Source organism: Hippocampus zosterae, chromosome 14, assembly GCF_025434085.1.
Source record: "Hippocampus zosterae strain Florida chromosome 14, ASM2543408v3, whole genome shotgun sequence".
Taxonomy (NCBI): domain Eukaryota; kingdom Metazoa; phylum Chordata; class Actinopteri; order Syngnathiformes; family Syngnathidae; genus Hippocampus; species Hippocampus zosterae.
Window position 1 is genome coordinate 9,467,937 of NC_067464.1, and position 16,172 is coordinate 9,484,108.

At 43.2% G+C, this 16,172-nt stretch overlaps 1 protein-coding gene across 2 annotated transcripts; it reads right to left on the reverse strand.

The window, feature by feature from the left end:
* Nucleotides 1-248: 248 nt before the first annotated feature.
* On the reverse strand, nt 249-16,101 carry LOC127615301 (autophagy-related protein 2 homolog B-like). Of its 2 annotated transcripts, none has more exons than XM_052086995.1 (43): nt 15,984-16,101; nt 15,043-15,443; nt 14,812-14,974; nt 14,560-14,712; nt 14,359-14,461; nt 13,328-13,490; nt 13,058-13,237; nt 12,861-12,957; nt 12,617-12,781; nt 12,153-12,304; nt 11,915-12,017; nt 11,548-11,791; nt 10,390-10,552; nt 10,202-10,294; nt 9,915-10,103; nt 9,208-9,481; nt 9,020-9,128; nt 8,740-8,941; nt 8,497-8,639; nt 8,020-8,177; nt 7,743-7,915; nt 7,515-7,665; nt 7,234-7,433; nt 6,772-6,852; nt 6,584-6,690; nt 6,384-6,476; nt 6,241-6,311; nt 6,091-6,167; nt 5,847-6,017; nt 5,419-5,551; nt 5,141-5,340; nt 4,046-4,275; nt 3,834-3,951; nt 3,449-3,640; nt 3,266-3,367; nt 3,094-3,172; nt 2,784-2,991; nt 2,625-2,694; nt 2,466-2,548; nt 2,133-2,254; nt 1,783-1,937; nt 1,272-1,421; nt 249-1,198 (listed from the first exon to the last, which is right to left on the reverse strand). In XM_052086995.1, exons 2-43 carry the CDS (start codon nt 15,202-15,204, stop codon nt 968-970), a joined length of 6,213 nt encoding a protein of 2,070 aa, XP_051942955.1. In that variant the 5' UTR covers nt 15,205-15,443; nt 15,984-16,101; the 3' UTR covers nt 249-967. The 2 variants fall into 2 exon arrangements, with proteins under 2 accessions (XP_051942955.1, XP_051942954.1); XM_052086994.1 differs by having other exon boundaries at nt 7,743-7,918.
* Between the last annotated feature and the right edge of the window lie 71 nt (nt 16,102-16,172).

The window sequence follows — 16,172 nt, forward strand, 5'->3', positions numbered from 1 at the left end:
TCTTAAATGGAAATGGGTAATGATTTTCGGAATTTGACAAGAGTGTTTCCACCGCAATGCAATTAAAAAAACACAATATCGAAACTTTTTAAGCAATTCTATTAAGTTCTGATACTCAATATTAAGTATGAGTGTCCCTCTGTTGCTATGGCAACGTCATTTTCGATTCAGCAGATCGATTCAAAGATTCATATCAGATTTGTAGTGTCAGCGACACCACTGCATTTGCATAAATGACACAATTAATGTTTAACATTGTACGTTTTTAATTTGCCACTCATGCTTTTTAATACAAAGTCAAGAATGAACTGTACATATATGTACAATAGTTACTTTCAAATAAAACAAGGTGAGTGCAGCCCATGGCGACAAAAAAACAAAAACAGTAATCAGAGAACCAAAAAAAAGAGTAATATCTTAAGACTTTGGATCAAAATAACAGAACAGATCCTAAATTTTGGTTTTGACAATTAAAGCAGCTAAAGGTGGGAATCTGCCATTGTTGACAGCTGGAAAATAACCCCCATCCCGGTGGTGGTGGGGTGGGGGGAAGCTGCCCCATACTGCGTACCATTATTTTTTTAAACTAGCAGTAAGTAACCTTTCAAGTTTCTCAAAAGTGCTGTACCTCCACATAACTGTACATCCTACACTGCTCTTCATATATCTGCATGAAATGGTACGAATTTGAATATTTACAGTAGACATAGACATGTACTTTCAATCCGGGGTCACAAGTGAGATATTCCTTATGACAAAGATAACGGAACGTGTCATCTTATTCATTACATGTGTAGATGCTGCATCTTACCGACAAGACGACGTAACCCAATACAGATATGACTTGAATGTGTCCCTTTGATTCTACTGAGTTTGATAAGCATGACCATGAAGGCACTGGTGAGGGAACAGCTGACCTCAACCGTCATGAGATGCTCGTTATTTACAGCAGGACAGATGTTCTCAGTTACTCCTCGCCTTGCCTCCACTTTTGGGACTCCTCTTGTCGGGCATCAGGGTGAATCTGGTTCCTCATGCCACCCAAGACGTTGGAGGTAGCTTCCGTGGCCATAATGAGGGGCTTGACCACTGCGGGCGGCAACTGACGGAGAACCCCGCCCACTGCTCCAGTCATGCCCCGTTGTTCGTGTTCTCGGGTAGCCGTGTCGTAGATGGTCAGTGCCGTGTCTGTGATTCCCTGAAGGGGATAACAACAATTTGCCATGAGGAAATGGCAGCGTTGCATGAATATTCAAACCTTATTTAATTACCTCTTTCACCACTGTGTAGGCTTTGGCCACGCCCTCTCTCAGGTCAACGGGCTGATGAGCCAGTCCATAGTGTGAGAACCGTTTTACCCTCTTTGTGTCGCGCTCATTCACCACTGGAGACACCATGTCATAGGCTGTCTCCGCTGCTGCCTATGAAAAACAAACAAAATGGAGCACACAAACATCACAAAAGCATTTATTCACCTATATGACGTTTTTTCCTGGATTAACAAATCTACCCCCCCCTCCACCCCCAAAAAAGATAAATTTGTGACTAGCAAACTGCAATCATGTGGGGCATTGCTTCACTTCCATGTTTTCGTTGCAAGGCGTTGACAGTTGTCAAGTCATTTCTGCGTACAGTATATGCCCATGTGCACCCTCATGTGTTTAGGTCATTACAGTCAAATGGGTTATGTGCCACTTTCAAATGTAAATGGACAGTCAAAATTTGGACCTTGGACCTGAAGTGCACATCCGATCTTTGTCAACAGCAAAGACAGCATTTTACCTGGATGGTCCGCACCATCCTGTTGGTAAGCTCGAGAGCGGCCATAGCTGTGGACGTTCCGAAGGAGGCGGTGCCACGCTGAAAGCCCCGCACGATACGACCATCCTTTCTGTACTGCTCAATTGGAAGCCACACCAAGTCCCGGAATCCCTGGACTGAAAAGAACAGACCATTTATGCAATGGCTTAGCGTAGTTCATATCCAGCAGTCAGGGCGTAGCTGGGAAATGTACTTACAAATTATAAATTAATTTAAGTGGTACAGTGTTTGGATACTCGAGCCAACAGCTTTCATTCATTACAACAACAAGGGAATGGGAGCATATGCATGCAATTAAAGGAGATATTTACCCAGCTGGACCAGCGAGTGAATGGGTCCCACACCACCCAGAAGGCCCGGGAGCTGGTTTTTCTTTATGTCATTAAGCCACTCATTAATTGCATAGGAAAAGAGTTTATCCACACCTAATAAGCTGCAAGACAGTTCCAAGAAAACAAAAGCCACATTTAACAACAGAAATGTGGGAATATTTTCCCATGAGAGGCTGTTTTGGACAATTTAAAATAAAACAGGGTCTGAACGATTCATGGATTCTCAAAAATAATTATTGATTAATTTGCTAATCGATTTGTTGATTAATCGTTGCACCTCTACTTTTTGTTTTTGGAAGAAAAAAAGCTTACCCTTGCCGGTAGCACAGCTGTCTCAGTTTGAGCTCTGAACAGTTCAGCTGTGTCAAGCCGATAATGATCCCTGAAAATGTTCCCTGCGAGAAAACATTGAATGGTGTCAGTCAATGACCACAAGTAGAATGGACTCAAAGCTTTGTTAAGAGTCAGCACCTGTTCCAATGACACATGTTTTCCATGATAATCCAGGCGAATGGGAACATCAGAGGTGAATCTGAACTCCCTGTGGCACAAAAAAAAGACAAAAACAAAAAACCAGGAGGCTCTGTAAAGACCATTTTAAAAAATGTATTCAATCTATCGGTCACCAACCTAAAGAATATGGGCTGGTCGGAGAATAAAGCAGTGGATGTGTCACCCTCGCCAGGCTCCTCCCGGCCGCACATGGAGAAACCATTTTGGCTCAAACGTCTCTGGGCAGGCACGGAGATGATCGGTGCCGGCTCCTGGTTAGAGGCAGCATGCTTGGAGAAGCTGCATGAGATCTCTGGGGTGGAGGCTTTCTTCATGGACATGCTCACTGCAGCAGGATAAAAGGCTTAAGTCAGGCAGAGTTGTTTTTTAACCAGATTGGTGTAAGTAAGCTGGGAGAGCCTATTGATGATGGAGTTGAATCATTTACCATCTTGACTTGGTGGGGAGAAAAACTCCACTTCTGTGGAAAGACTTGTGAAGAAGTCTTTCAGGAAGAAGAGTGCATCCTTCAAAGAAAAAAAAAGAATAGTCAGCATTTCAAGCTGACTATTTTGCTATTTTTGATCATTTTACCCCACAAAAACATAAACATGCTTTACTTGATCTATATTGAGGCGGAGAGGCATCAGGGAAACACGCAAGCAGCACTCTTGTGGAGCCTGGCCGGACTCAGGACACATGTGGAGTGCCTTAACTGTCAACTAAGCACCAGAAAGCAAAAAGTTGCCCGACACCACACTGAGACGACAGTAGGTGAATACACGTGTGGTGCTCTCACTCACCATGTTAGAATGAGCCTTGCGGGGCATTTCTTTGCTGGAGTACAAGTAAAGAAACTTGTTCATCTGGGAGCTCGCCAGTCTGTCTCGGATCTCCAAGTCTTGCACAACAAACACCTGGCGAGATACCGGCTGTTCTGCTGGTGAGCCTGAGGCCTCCTGGTCCGGTGGGTACACCTCGTGTTGAAATCTCACCTGAGAAAAAGGATGGACAGAAGGTGGTCAATGACTCAAACCCCCCCTCAAAAAAGATTGAAATGCATGCTACATTATGTGACAAAAACTCATCAGCCACCACATGGTGTACTGCCACAATGTTTGGGCTCACAATAATCACGTTACCTTATTTAGCTCCACGAAGGAGAAAATAATCGACAAGAAAAATTACTTTGCTCAGTTGGATCTCCATCAGAACATCAGGGTTTCTTCCTTTTCCACCTCCAGTGCGTCCTGAAACTCTGGCCTGTCGAACCGGAGTTTTGGAGGGGGAACTGTGGGGAGTAGTACTGAATTGCAAAGAAAAGGTAAAAATGTTTATGTTGCTTTATCTTTGAGGTTTAAAAAAAAAATCATATATCGTTGAAAATATTCTAAACTCACCCCCGGCTTCTGGCAGGGGAAGCTGTGAACATTACACGGCCAAAATCTTTGCCACCATAAAGATGCCAAACAATGGAAATCTCCTTGATAAGGTAGCGCACCTCCGGGATGGGAAAATTCAATGCTCCACGACTGGAATCACTTCCATCCAGAGGTTGACTGAAGTGATCGTATTTGATTTGCACTGGCTCGGAGGTGAAAAGCTTTACGACGGGCTCCTGATCGACATCCTGGAACACATTGATGCTTCTGGTAACAACTTTAAGAGCAGGGGAAGGTTGTAGACGGCTGCGAAATATTTTCGCTAACAATCAAAAGTATCGACAAAATGGGAGCTGCTTCGAACAATGAGGTACCTGAAGTTTGTTAATTCATGCAGATTTTAATATTCAATGTTAAAAAAAAACAAATTCACTTGTGTCGCAGGAGCCACACAGTATTGAACCGCCATAGCAGTTTTTACATCTTTGATTGATGATGATTAGACCCGGTATGCCCCATGTTTACTTTCTTGTGTGTAACACTTCAAGATCTGTTTATATCCAAATTGAATTGTATTTTATTATGACTGATTTCATTATTTGTCAGCAGTTTGTCGTGCACAGTGGAACCCCTGATATTCATGGGGGGTTCAAAGGTCACCAAGAAAAACATAACCCTGCAAGGAATTGAATTGCCACCTAAAAAAAAGGCGAGTGTTTCAACAAATTAGTTGACAGGTAAAAAAACATAAAATCTGGTGAATTTGCAAATACGGGTGTGTCAATGCATTTTGATATCAGAAAATGCAAGCACACATCTAGTCGCCATAATCTAGTAAATAATTAAAAGGCCAGATTGAGATCTCAAGTACATACAACATTAAAAAAAAAAAGAATAACGACCATGACCTTTGTTCTGCACACACAAAAACCAAACAGAGGTTAATCAAACGTCCATCCATCCATTGTCCTAATTAGGGTAATGAGTGGCTTTGCCTTTGGCCAAGAGGCATGAGACACCCAAGACTGGTCACATGTCAAATGCAGCAGTGGCAAATAAAATACTGGACATTCAAAGTACATTCATTGCATCTGGCTGTGACGACATGCTGACCTCTGCTCTGGAACCGGGTGTCTCCAGAATACAGAAGTCGTCGGTTTCCTGTGCCTGGCAAGGAACAGGAGTGATGAGAGGAGAGTGGAGCATAGGATAAGTGGGGCTGGCATCCTGGACAGAATTTCCACTCTCATCTGGGAACAGGAACAAGTCAGAGCGAGGGGGCTCATGATCACGATTCCTCTCCTCCTGAACACCTGTGAATTTGATCAAACATTAATGATAATGGCATAAAAATCATACAGAGGCACAATCATTCTGAACCAAAATGTTACCATTCTGTTGTTGCCCGGGAGGATGCTGCCCATCAGTTTCCTCCATCGCTTCGCTCATCAGATCCTGCAAAATCCGCTGCTCAGTCTCGGCTAGCAGCGGGGTCTGAGCGACGGGTCGGCCGAGAAACTCCGCCTGTCGGAATAAACACTCAGGCTAAGCATCGAGGAGATGTGGAGCTTCAGAATTGTTGTGTAATTTGGTGATGAATGGCTGATTTGGGAAATGTACTCACACTCTGTACTTCATCTGATCCCTCACTATTTATGTATTTGTTAGTGCGGCTATCAGATTTCAAATGTCGGGAGTAAATGTAAAAAGTCATTCAGAAAAATACATTCTGAAGTATGGTTCCCTGAAAAATGTACGCGCAAGTAGAGTAACAAAGGATTTCATCTTTCCACCACTCATGAAGGGTGCCACTGCTAACCTTGTTTTTTTGTGTCGAGCTGGTTTGCTTGGCCTCTGGCTCTGCAGGAGGAAGCAAATCTCCATAGCTGGCAATGTACTGGATTAGGTTCATGAGGGCAGCACAGGAGTCGGCGCATGTTCTGATGTGGATGACGTCGCTCGAGCATCGAAGTTCAAATCTCGGCTCAGTCTAAAACCAACAACACAACAAGAAAGTGTGAAAATATGAGATCGCTCAAGTCTAGTGGGAACGTCTCTCCTACCGGTTTCTCATTCGCGTCAGGTTTGACAGCTGTGATTCGCAGTTCCAGAGTTCCCATGTCGAGCACTTGGACATAGTCTGGGACCCAGACAATCGGACAAGCACTGGTTAAACACATTTCAAACATTCCCTTTATCGAGGGTTGACTTACCGCGTGCTAAATTCACAGAGACGACATTACACTTGTCTGAGAGGAACAGAGCAGCTTCATCCAGAATGATCCTGGAACAGAGTTACTGGTTTCAATCCCCTGAAGTAAGAGAACTTTGGATTTCCATTATGGTCACGTCATACCTGAGTGTTGACGAAGAGTGATCGAGGGACACGTTGCTCGAGATGCTAAATGTTTCGACCACAAGCAGCGATCGCAGAGGTAAATAAAGGGGTCTGTCCAACGATTTAAAAAATAAAAAACATGCCACATTTGAATACAGAGTAAGAGACAAACAATTTATAGTGACTTCATCGTGCATGACCGGTCAGGCCTCCTTTACCTGTAGTCAAGAGAGCAGTTCCATAAATGTAGATGCAGGGTGCTGACAGACGTGGGAGGAGCGTAACCCAGCACCGGCTCATCGGAGACATTCAAAAAGTCAACAATCTGGAGCAAGGAGATTTGGGTTTTACTTTTATACATTTTAGTGAATTCAATGACATCTAAATGTGAGAGGCGAGTTGCTACCTGATCATACCACCCCAAGTTGGGAGGAACCACTCTGTGCTGGACTGTGGCTCCTCTCACTCCCACAGCAACCAAAAATTCCTGTGGGGGGGAAGGAATCACAACTGAGTAGAAATGGCTAAAATACATCCAATAAATAGATCGCAAAAGTCAAACTCAAGGCCAAATCTGGCATAACGATTAATCCCATTTCCAAAAAGACAAAAACTGACAGTGGGAAGGGAATTTAATCAGTGTTGTTGTTCTTCGTCGGTTATCTAGACTGCTCAAAAAACGTTAATACTGTTTGCCCCGTAGCAAAGAATGTATTTTAAATTTTGCTTGATTCAATTTGTCACCCCTGCTTCAGATCATGTAATTGGCTTTGAACACTTTTCTCCCTCTGAAATGCCTAAAATGCAAACAGTCGTGGCCGTGCTCACTGTTGCGCCCTATAACCTGTCAGAAATCATTGCAGCCTACCTTGACGCTGCGCTCAGCATTCTGCGACGAGATCTTGACGGCAACAGACACCATGCTGCGGGCCTCCAAGCCAATTCCCTCCGAGGGAGTCGAGGATCTCTCGGGGGATGACTCCGATTGGTAGATGGTTGGTTCCAGCCAGTGTGGACGTGACATGAATGGCAGTTTTATGTCAGACGACGGGCCTCCATCTACAAGTCCTGTGTACGTCAACACAAATGGAAATCAGTTAATATGGCGACCTGTCGGTGAGATACTAAACAGTGCAGGCGGACGGATACCTTGGTGATACATAGAACTATTGGTTGTGTGGAAGCAGACATAGTGCTGGTCTTTGAAGCCTTCGTGTTGCGTCACACTGAACAGCACCGCATTTTTCACCTCCAGCCAGAATTCGCCATGTTTGTTTTTTACCAGTGTTTTATCCTCCTTCTAGGGGGAGGAAAAGAAAAAAAGTGTCGCAAAAGTGTGGCTGAATTGATATTTTTTAAAGAAGAAGATTAATGTACCTTAGCGTTAGTTTGAAGAGCAATCAAACCATGGTTGACGTTGATAATGACAGAGAACAGGCTCTGGGAGCTCTTACTCTGAACTTTGGGCTTTTTCTTCTTGTGTGACCTGAATCCTTGGTCAGAAGAAGGAGAGTAGTAGTGCATGTACTCCTCTTCTGAACCGCTGGTATCTTCTACGAGCATAAGAGAACGTGTCAAAATGTCGGCCTGCGTTTGACATTGTAAACGGAGTGTGCACACAGTTTTCAGGGTCCAAAGGTTTTTGCTGTCTCACCCTCAGGTCCAGTGGAGCGAAATTGGGTGAAGCTGTCCTTAGTGTAAGTGTTGATCAATTGACTGGCAACAGATAGACCAACACCATATGGCATGCTTTCTACGGTTTCCACAGGCGAAGGAGCGGTGGGCTCCCACAGCAGGAGGTCATTGTTTATTCTGGAATATAGTGAACACATATGCTTTGTAAATCAATCTGGTTGTAACACAACTTCATCAATTTATTAGTTCATCCACTTATTCTGTGACTTGTGAAGAGACGAGTTCTCACACTGACCCGATTGTGCATTCAAATTATTACTTTTGTTTTTGCGACACTCGCACCGCAGAAGTACGGGATTGCCGTCATGTCATCAGTACGTTATCTCGGGATTGTTACGAGAATGCGATGTACAGTACGATCGTAGCTCTCAATTATGTGCCCCCACGACCCCTTTGGAATCTCTTATTATTTAGATTGAATTTTTGAATGACTTACCGGTTGTGTAGTTTTTCATAAAATGCTTTGCTGGGTAAAGCTAACTGCACATTAGGGAAACACAGCTCTAGGACAAAACGAGAATTGTTCATGGTTTTTTCTTGGAAGTTGGTGATCTCAGCAACATCACCGGGTATGACCATCTGGAAATTTTAAAAAAATTAAATTACAAAAGTTTTGAAAGTGGCGCTAAAGTTGCTGTTTGGATATTGATGGAGACCTTTTGATGAATTTGGCCCCTACCTCTTCATTCTCATACATAACCCGCCGGGAAGAAAAAGGCGATGGCTCTGGTTTCCCAAAGTCACAAACATCCTTGAGTGAGTGGGCAGCCCCCTCCTCTTCCTCCTCCTCAAGGAAATTGTCCTCGGCCCCTTCTTCATCCTCGGCCGTCACACGTTCGAGGATTGAGTGCACCGCAGTGGGGTTCATTTTCAACACAACACTGTTTGTTGAGAGACGTGTGCCGTCAGCGGCCGAAGATGCAAAACAGACAAGACAATTATGCTCAGGCAATGCATACCGAGGCCAATCAAACTTCACACTTTCAGATGCTGTCATGTCTCCGTCCATAGTGTGGGATACTCTGATGAACCTGGCAGCTGGTTGATCCAGCTCTTCCTGGAACCTGCCTGTGGATAGCAAATGAAAACAGTTTGGGGGGACTCTGTGGGTACGAGTCAACTTTCTTGGCTTTTGACCGCATCATACCAGTAAGCTCCCTGAAGGTGAGCTCCATCTTAGTTTGATCTGGTGTGCTCCCACTCCGAAATTCTGTTTTAAATTCCAGGTCTTCCAGCTCCAGGTGCAGTACTTCTTTCTGCAAGGACTGTTGAAACCAGGGACCTCTCTCCTGATCGGAGCGCAGATCGGGAATGGGAAACCGGATGTCAAGCCCCAGTATTGGAGCATTAACGGTCACCGACACGTGACAGTTGGAAGGGCTGTGGCTGTCATCGAGAAAAACCTCTGCAAAGGCCTTATGCTGCAAAAATGCACACAAACATCTATATTTGCTGAGAGTAATCGTGACTCAAAGGCAAAAACGAATCAAGTCGAGATGTAGGCGTGTGGTGGCAATTATGGTAGTTAATCATTATCAGGGCTACAGATATCAGACAACAGTGTGACAACTGACACAATCTACTGTATTGACATTCAATACTGAGCATAAATGAAAATTCAACCTGTACAAAGCTTATACTTGTCAAGGCATTACAAATCTAACACTGATTTTCAGTGTGGCATGTCGTTTACAGTTGCATCAAGCTGCCTTTGTTCACTTCACGCAATATTAGAATGGGGTCATAACGCTCGTCAAGTGTATGCGTCTATGGTTTATCATTTCAGTTCAAGTTCAAAATTTAACTTGACAAAACTGACTGGAGATGTTCATTATCTTCAGAAAATCTTCTCACCAAGCTAACATGCTTGTTGTAGGACGTGTACATGTGTGAGGCCATCATCTCCGTGGTGGCCAGCTTCTGAGGCTGAAGTACAGAATTGAGACGGTCCACAATACTGATGTCGAGCTCGGAGCGCACAGGGCCCAGCTCTACCTGCATGTCAGCTTTTCTGGGGATGGCGCTGAGCCGCACCTGGCCACCCTGCAGATGTAAAGTACACGTGAAGCGACCACTCAGACAAGAGTGCTACAGATGCATGTGGCTACCAGATATGAACGGTATTTTTATTTTACATTTACCTGGGGGCCTCTGCGCTCAGCCTGTTTGTAAAGCAGGTGAAAGCAGGTACTAAGTGGTTCATTGCCACTGGTTGCAGTGCTAAACGTCAGGAGCTGTGTTGTGACAGGGAAATAGGCAACTGTCATACTGTGAATAGAAAAGAAATGCATGCAGAGCAGGTGCTGAATTCAGCATTGCATCGCTGCACCTCAGTGTACTGAAAACCTCTCTGGGAGCCAGTGGCGATGCTCTCTGAAGAGAACAGACACTCTAGCAACTCCATTTGGTCAAGGGAGACATCGGTGCTAAAAGTCCGGAGGCTGGATCCCTGACAGTGCTCGTAGATGATATTGAGACCCTGGCCCACAAACCTGCAGAAATAGCAACATGTCATCCTGAGTTGTTCATGACCCCGTTAAGAACATGACCGCTACTATGACAAAGTACAGCAGCATATCGGACACTGAACACAATCACTTCATTTCATTTTGGACCGATGCCAGAGATAGAAGAGGAAGTCACTCATCTTATTTTTACGCAATCTGAACTGTCACAACCCTAAGTGAGAAAGTCAAAGATATATGTGATGCGGACCTCACTCAAGTCTTGCTTTGAATGTCGGGACTTGAGGTCCTCGGTTTCCAACTAAGTTCTGCTTCTACAGTGGCCACGTAACCCTAATTTCATACTTAAGTAGGAACCAAGGTTATTAGTTGATGAAAATTAACAAAATTAAAAAAGCTAAAACTGAAAAAAACATCTGTTAATGAAATACAATAAAAACCTAAATGTTTTCAAAACAATGAAAATGAACTGAAACTAAGAATGAATACAGTCTAAATGGCCTTTACTTTCGTCTTTTTCATCAATTAATATGATACATGAGCTTTCTTTTCAACGGATTTATTTCAGTATTGGTGTATGTCCGCAGAGAAGAAAGAAGGTCCAACAGTTGTTTGAAAACTATAATATACTTCCTTTTTTTATATTGCCCTCAAAAAAATAAGCCACATATTTAAAAAAACAACAACAACAAAGCTAATAAAAATTCAAATGAAGTGAAAGCTAACTGAATTTAAAAAGAGTCAATATGAAATAAAAACCAACTCAAATGAAAAATTGCAAACTGTCACAACGCCACACTGGGAGCACATCACTAACCTACACGAATGGAGTCTTTTAGCCATAACTACAATAAACACTGAGCCATGCATATAAAACAATCAAGAGTAAAACAAAGTACAATGCTAACCGAGAACCCCTTCTTGTGTGACGGGGCAACATATTCTTAGGACTTCAGCGTCCAAGATATAACATGATAAGAAACAGTATTCAAAATAATAATCATCAATTTTAAAATGCACACCTGAGATGATCTTGGGGACAGGCGTGATTAAAGACTGATCGAGACTGAAGGAAGGCGGCTGGGTCGAGATGGCTCGGGCCCACCACGCTGAAGAAGTGTGCGGCCAAAGGGCCCAGCGGACTTGGGGAAGCATCAAGCGGTGGAAGCGGGTCAATGTGGAGGACTGAGATGGCCAAACTGCTCAGTGTCAGACTTAACACCAGCTCTGGCCTTGACTCGTCACCATGCGTTTTGGACGAATGTGCTGAAAGCAAACACAGGAGACATTTTCCATTGTAGATGAGAGCTAACGATGAAGAGAAACAATCGTATCCTTGGTTTGAATGAAAGTACATTTGTAGTTGACCAAAGAAACATACACACTTACAAGTTTGTCGTAATAATGTTTGAGGGACTTGTGAGTCGCGTGGCTTTCCAGGAGTCTCCTTCTCTCTTTGTCGTGGTACATCTATGTAATCCTCCCACAAAGCCTGACACCACAAAAACACATTCGAATACATTCAGATCTAAGAACGGTCGTCATTTCTGAGTTTATCCATGTTCGTGATAAGCCTGCACTAGAATTTGTTTTCAGGATCTCATTGGGTTATACACACTCGACTTACAGTCGTGTTTCCCAATGGCGATTCTCTCGGAGAAGCAGAGTAGTTGCTATTGAGTGACAAATCCAAATCCACTGTTGGCGGTTCCCCCAAAGGAGGGAGGGACGACAAGCTATGTGACATGTCCATGTCAGCCATGGAGAAGAAGACATCATCTACTCCATCCATATGTTTGTTTACAGAGAGGGAAAAAAAACAGACTCCATTCGGATAACTGACAATTGAAATCAATTTGAGAGAACTATACAGTACAACCTTAAAAAATTAACACCTCTTCAGTCATACAAAAAAAATTGAACTCACAGTGGTCAACTTCTCCTTACGCTATATATGACTGTTGTAAAATGTTTAAATACATGTGAAGTGATACTTTGTCTCTGGAGTGGATTACTTCAATTACTTGGGGGAGGTGGGGGGGTTGTGTTGGACATTAAGGGTTCTATTGTTGAGGTTAATTTCAGTCAAACCTCGACTTGAGACAGTTCGGGTCGTCTGGCTCTCAAAGAGTTCAGCCTCTACTCCTGCCATTGCAGTGTCCTTCTTCAGACAGCGGTTTAGTTCCATGTGGAGTCGGTACTCATCCTCTTGCTGCATGGGGCGATTTTTTCTGTCCTTGGCCCATTCTTGTGCACCTTCATACAAAAGTAAAGAAATGCTCGGAGAGTTCAACGCTTAGAAACGCCTCTGTTACACATACAAACAGGAGCTCACGTTCAAAGGAGAACGCTCCAAACAAGTCCAGAAGTAGATGAACTTGACGTGGCGAGATCAAAATGAGTAGTGTGTCAATATGGCCGGCGACGTCCAGCTGAGAGGCAAAGAAAGATGACAGTCCTCTTGTCTTAAATATCAAGAGCAAAATCTAATTTCAGCACATTCTTATGTACGACACAGATTCATTGAATCACCTTTGCTCCAGGCATGGCTAGGTTATTTTTCAGCGTGAGTGACAACTCAATTTTACCACAGAGACTCCCAACCTGCACAGGTTGAAAGGGTGCTGTTGAGGATATTGTCTCTGTGAATTGCGGATGAGGCTCACAAATAATTTTGGGATTCCAGCTGGGAGAGAGCTTTGGCTCCGTTTCCTGTCAAACAAGTTAAAAAAAAAAGAGTGCATTTATTGACGAGCTGCGGGAACATGCAACGAGTTGAAGCCAGAATCTGAAAAGACAAACAGGCGGAGGTGGTGAGGATTTAGAACCAGCTTGAGACACATCAGCGAACTCGTCCCAAAATACAGTGATGCCTTCCATCTGTAGCTTTTTGTGTGCAAATGTGATTGGCTGATGCACATTCACACTTGAGCTCTCCTCTCCAGTTTCATCAGAATAAAAAATCCTGGACAAAAAAAAAGGGACAAAGTTAGATTAAGAATCCACATACAAAACAAACAAACAAACAAACAAGCACTGAAACAGATGACCTCAGTCATAATTGCTACAGCCAAGGACTTCTTCAATCCTATATGCAGAACCTTGTAGGAACCATATTTGGTAACTATGGCTACACAATGAAAGCGCATAATTCTGATATTTCTTGCTGCCAATCAGCAATAAAAGATAACACTGACACCTTTATACAATTAAAAGCCTTACAATAGGCGACAAGTGTATTAGAGCATACGATTGTTCTTAACATTAAGTGGCATGATCAATAAAACGTTTACTGAAATAAAAAAAAATACATTTTTGAATTTTTAAATTAATTTTGAATACCCAATAAGGCAGAGCTGGGTAGAGTATGGCCCATGGGCCGATGACACGCTCCATTTGTACTTTGAGGAACATTGACCTTAAAGAGTTTGACTATTTTCTTACTCAGTGGTTCGCAAAGATGTGAATCTGGCCCCATCTTTGCTTGTGAATCACTGAGCAATTCAAGGAAACTCCTTTGATACCCAATTGTGGCACCCACCTGTTCCCAGCTAACCTGTTCACCTGTGGGATGCTCTAAACAGGTGTTTGATGAGCATTCCTGAACTTTTTTGCCATCTTTTTTTAAATGCGTCAGAGCCATAAAATTCTAGTTAATTATTTGCTAAAACAATCAAGTTCATCTGTTTGAATGTTAAATATCTTGTCTTTGTCGTGGATGCAACTAAATATAGGTTAAACATGATTTGAAAATCATTGTATTCGGTTTTTATTTATGTTAAACACAACGCCCTAACTTCATTGGAATCGGGTTTGTATGTGTCGCAACTTACCTGTTGATTCGAACCTCAAGAGCAATTCCAGTTTTGGAATTTTCTGGAACGTGTTCAACCCTCAAAACTGTATCCAAAAAAGTTACTTTCACTCGTCTTAGCACTAGAAGAGAGACAATTCAAGCAGCAATTACTTGATGCATCTTTGCACTCATTAACTTCGCTAAGTGCTTCCCTGAGCTTCCTTAGCACATCATGTACCTGTTTCTATTGTTTCAGCAAACTTCTCCAGTCCTTCATACGGTTGGAAGTTTTCCCCCATATCATCTGTGAGCTTCTGGCTCAGACACTCTTTGGCGAGTTGCATGCTGCTCGTCATGAAACTGGACCAGTACACGGGCTCAGTGCCAGATGCTAGAAAAAAAAGTGGCATGTTAAAATTTTCAGACAGAGCAGTTAATGAATAACAATGTCATGCTTTTCTCAACTTTTGGCATTCTGAAACCTGCTTACCTACTCTTGGCCTTGGTCTAAACACCATCTCTAAGCCTTTCACCTCAAGGGCACAGTTGTCATGCAGCAATGCTGCCCATGGAACAGTTAGAGAAATAGTCTGGATGAATCCTGCAATAATCTCAAATGGAGCATCTGCCGTCTCAAGGAGCTCATTGAGTGACTAGAAGACAAAATTTGCTTACTTCAGTTCTAGTCAGTGCCGATTGTTTTGTGTGAAAATGAACATACCCATTTGTCCAGGGGCACTTGTGCCAATGATCCAGTGCCTTGGTAGAGATCTAAACTGAGTTGATCCAAACTCAATTTTTCCTGCAGAAACTTCCCGAGGTACCGATGCAAGAGGTAACGACATGCCCGCTTCTTAATGGACTCAGAAAATGGCCAGGGCATCTTGACTCGATGCGTGTACGGTATAGTGCAAAGATAAAAGGAAGGTCTTTTTAAAGCCCTGTGCCTAAAATATATTCGTCTGAAAGACTGTTAAGAACGAGTCAGTTGAGTCAGTTGTGCCATCCCGTCGAGTGAAAGCAATCAAAAACCGTAAATTCTGACATCCTTGGCATTCCACGATGATGGAGGATATGATGGTACACAAAGATGTGTGAAGGTGGTGCTTTGACTCCAGTTTCCTGCATAAAATACACACAGGGAGTGCTTTGACACATAACGTTTACATCACTCATTAAATAACTAAATAACACTCATTAAATTAAAAGAGCTCTGGGGGCGTTACAACCTATTGCGCTCCATGGCCGTTACAATTGTTTATCGATCGTCAAGGGGGCAAACGGACATGCAAAATAGCTTTTAGCATGCCGACATACACTGCTAGTCATTCGCTGCGTTTATCGGGGCTGTCACGACAGGAGACAAAGGTATCTCATTTACTAAACCGGCCGGCCGAGCTAACGAGTCTAAAGTGAGCTGGCTAGCAATATCAACATATTAAGGAGAGTCAACGTTATCACGCCGGTTAACAGTTGCTATGGTTCCACCACTCCACTCGCTGGTTAGTTGCCTGTAAAGCTTAAAATACGCTATCGGTCAATTTAATGACCAAAAGATGTCAGAACAGTGTCACTAAGTCACACATGTAAAACAAAAGAGGCGTTCACGCATATTAAATGATGAGCAGAGTTGACGGATGTATGTCCTGGCAGTTAAATTACCTTCGAAATGCGTTGTTTACAAACACTCTCATGACTCCGCATCAAACTGAGCCTTCACACACACTCCCCGGATCGGTGATGGTAGGTTGAAGCTGCAGCAAGAACAAAGTAATAGGTTAGAGCGATTGGTCTGCGCTACTTTCAATCAATTCAGTGAGCCAATTGGATGCTTTAAAAAAGTAAAATACG

Excerpts from the sequence above, each read along its gene's own strand:
- LOC127615301 (XM_052086994.1), bottom strand. The coding sequence starts at position 15,204 with ATGCCCTGGCCATTTTCTGAGTCCATTAAGAAGCGGGCATGTCGTTAC. Across the intron at positions 5,552-5,846 it reads GCTCGACACAAAAAAACAAG|GCGGAGTTTCTCGGCCGACC; the intron begins GTTAGCAGTGGC and ends TTATTCCGACAG. Across the intron at positions 2,549-2,624 it reads AACATGTGTCATTGGAACAG|GGAACATTTTCAGGGATCAT; the intron begins GTGCTGACTCTT and ends GTTTTCTCGCAG.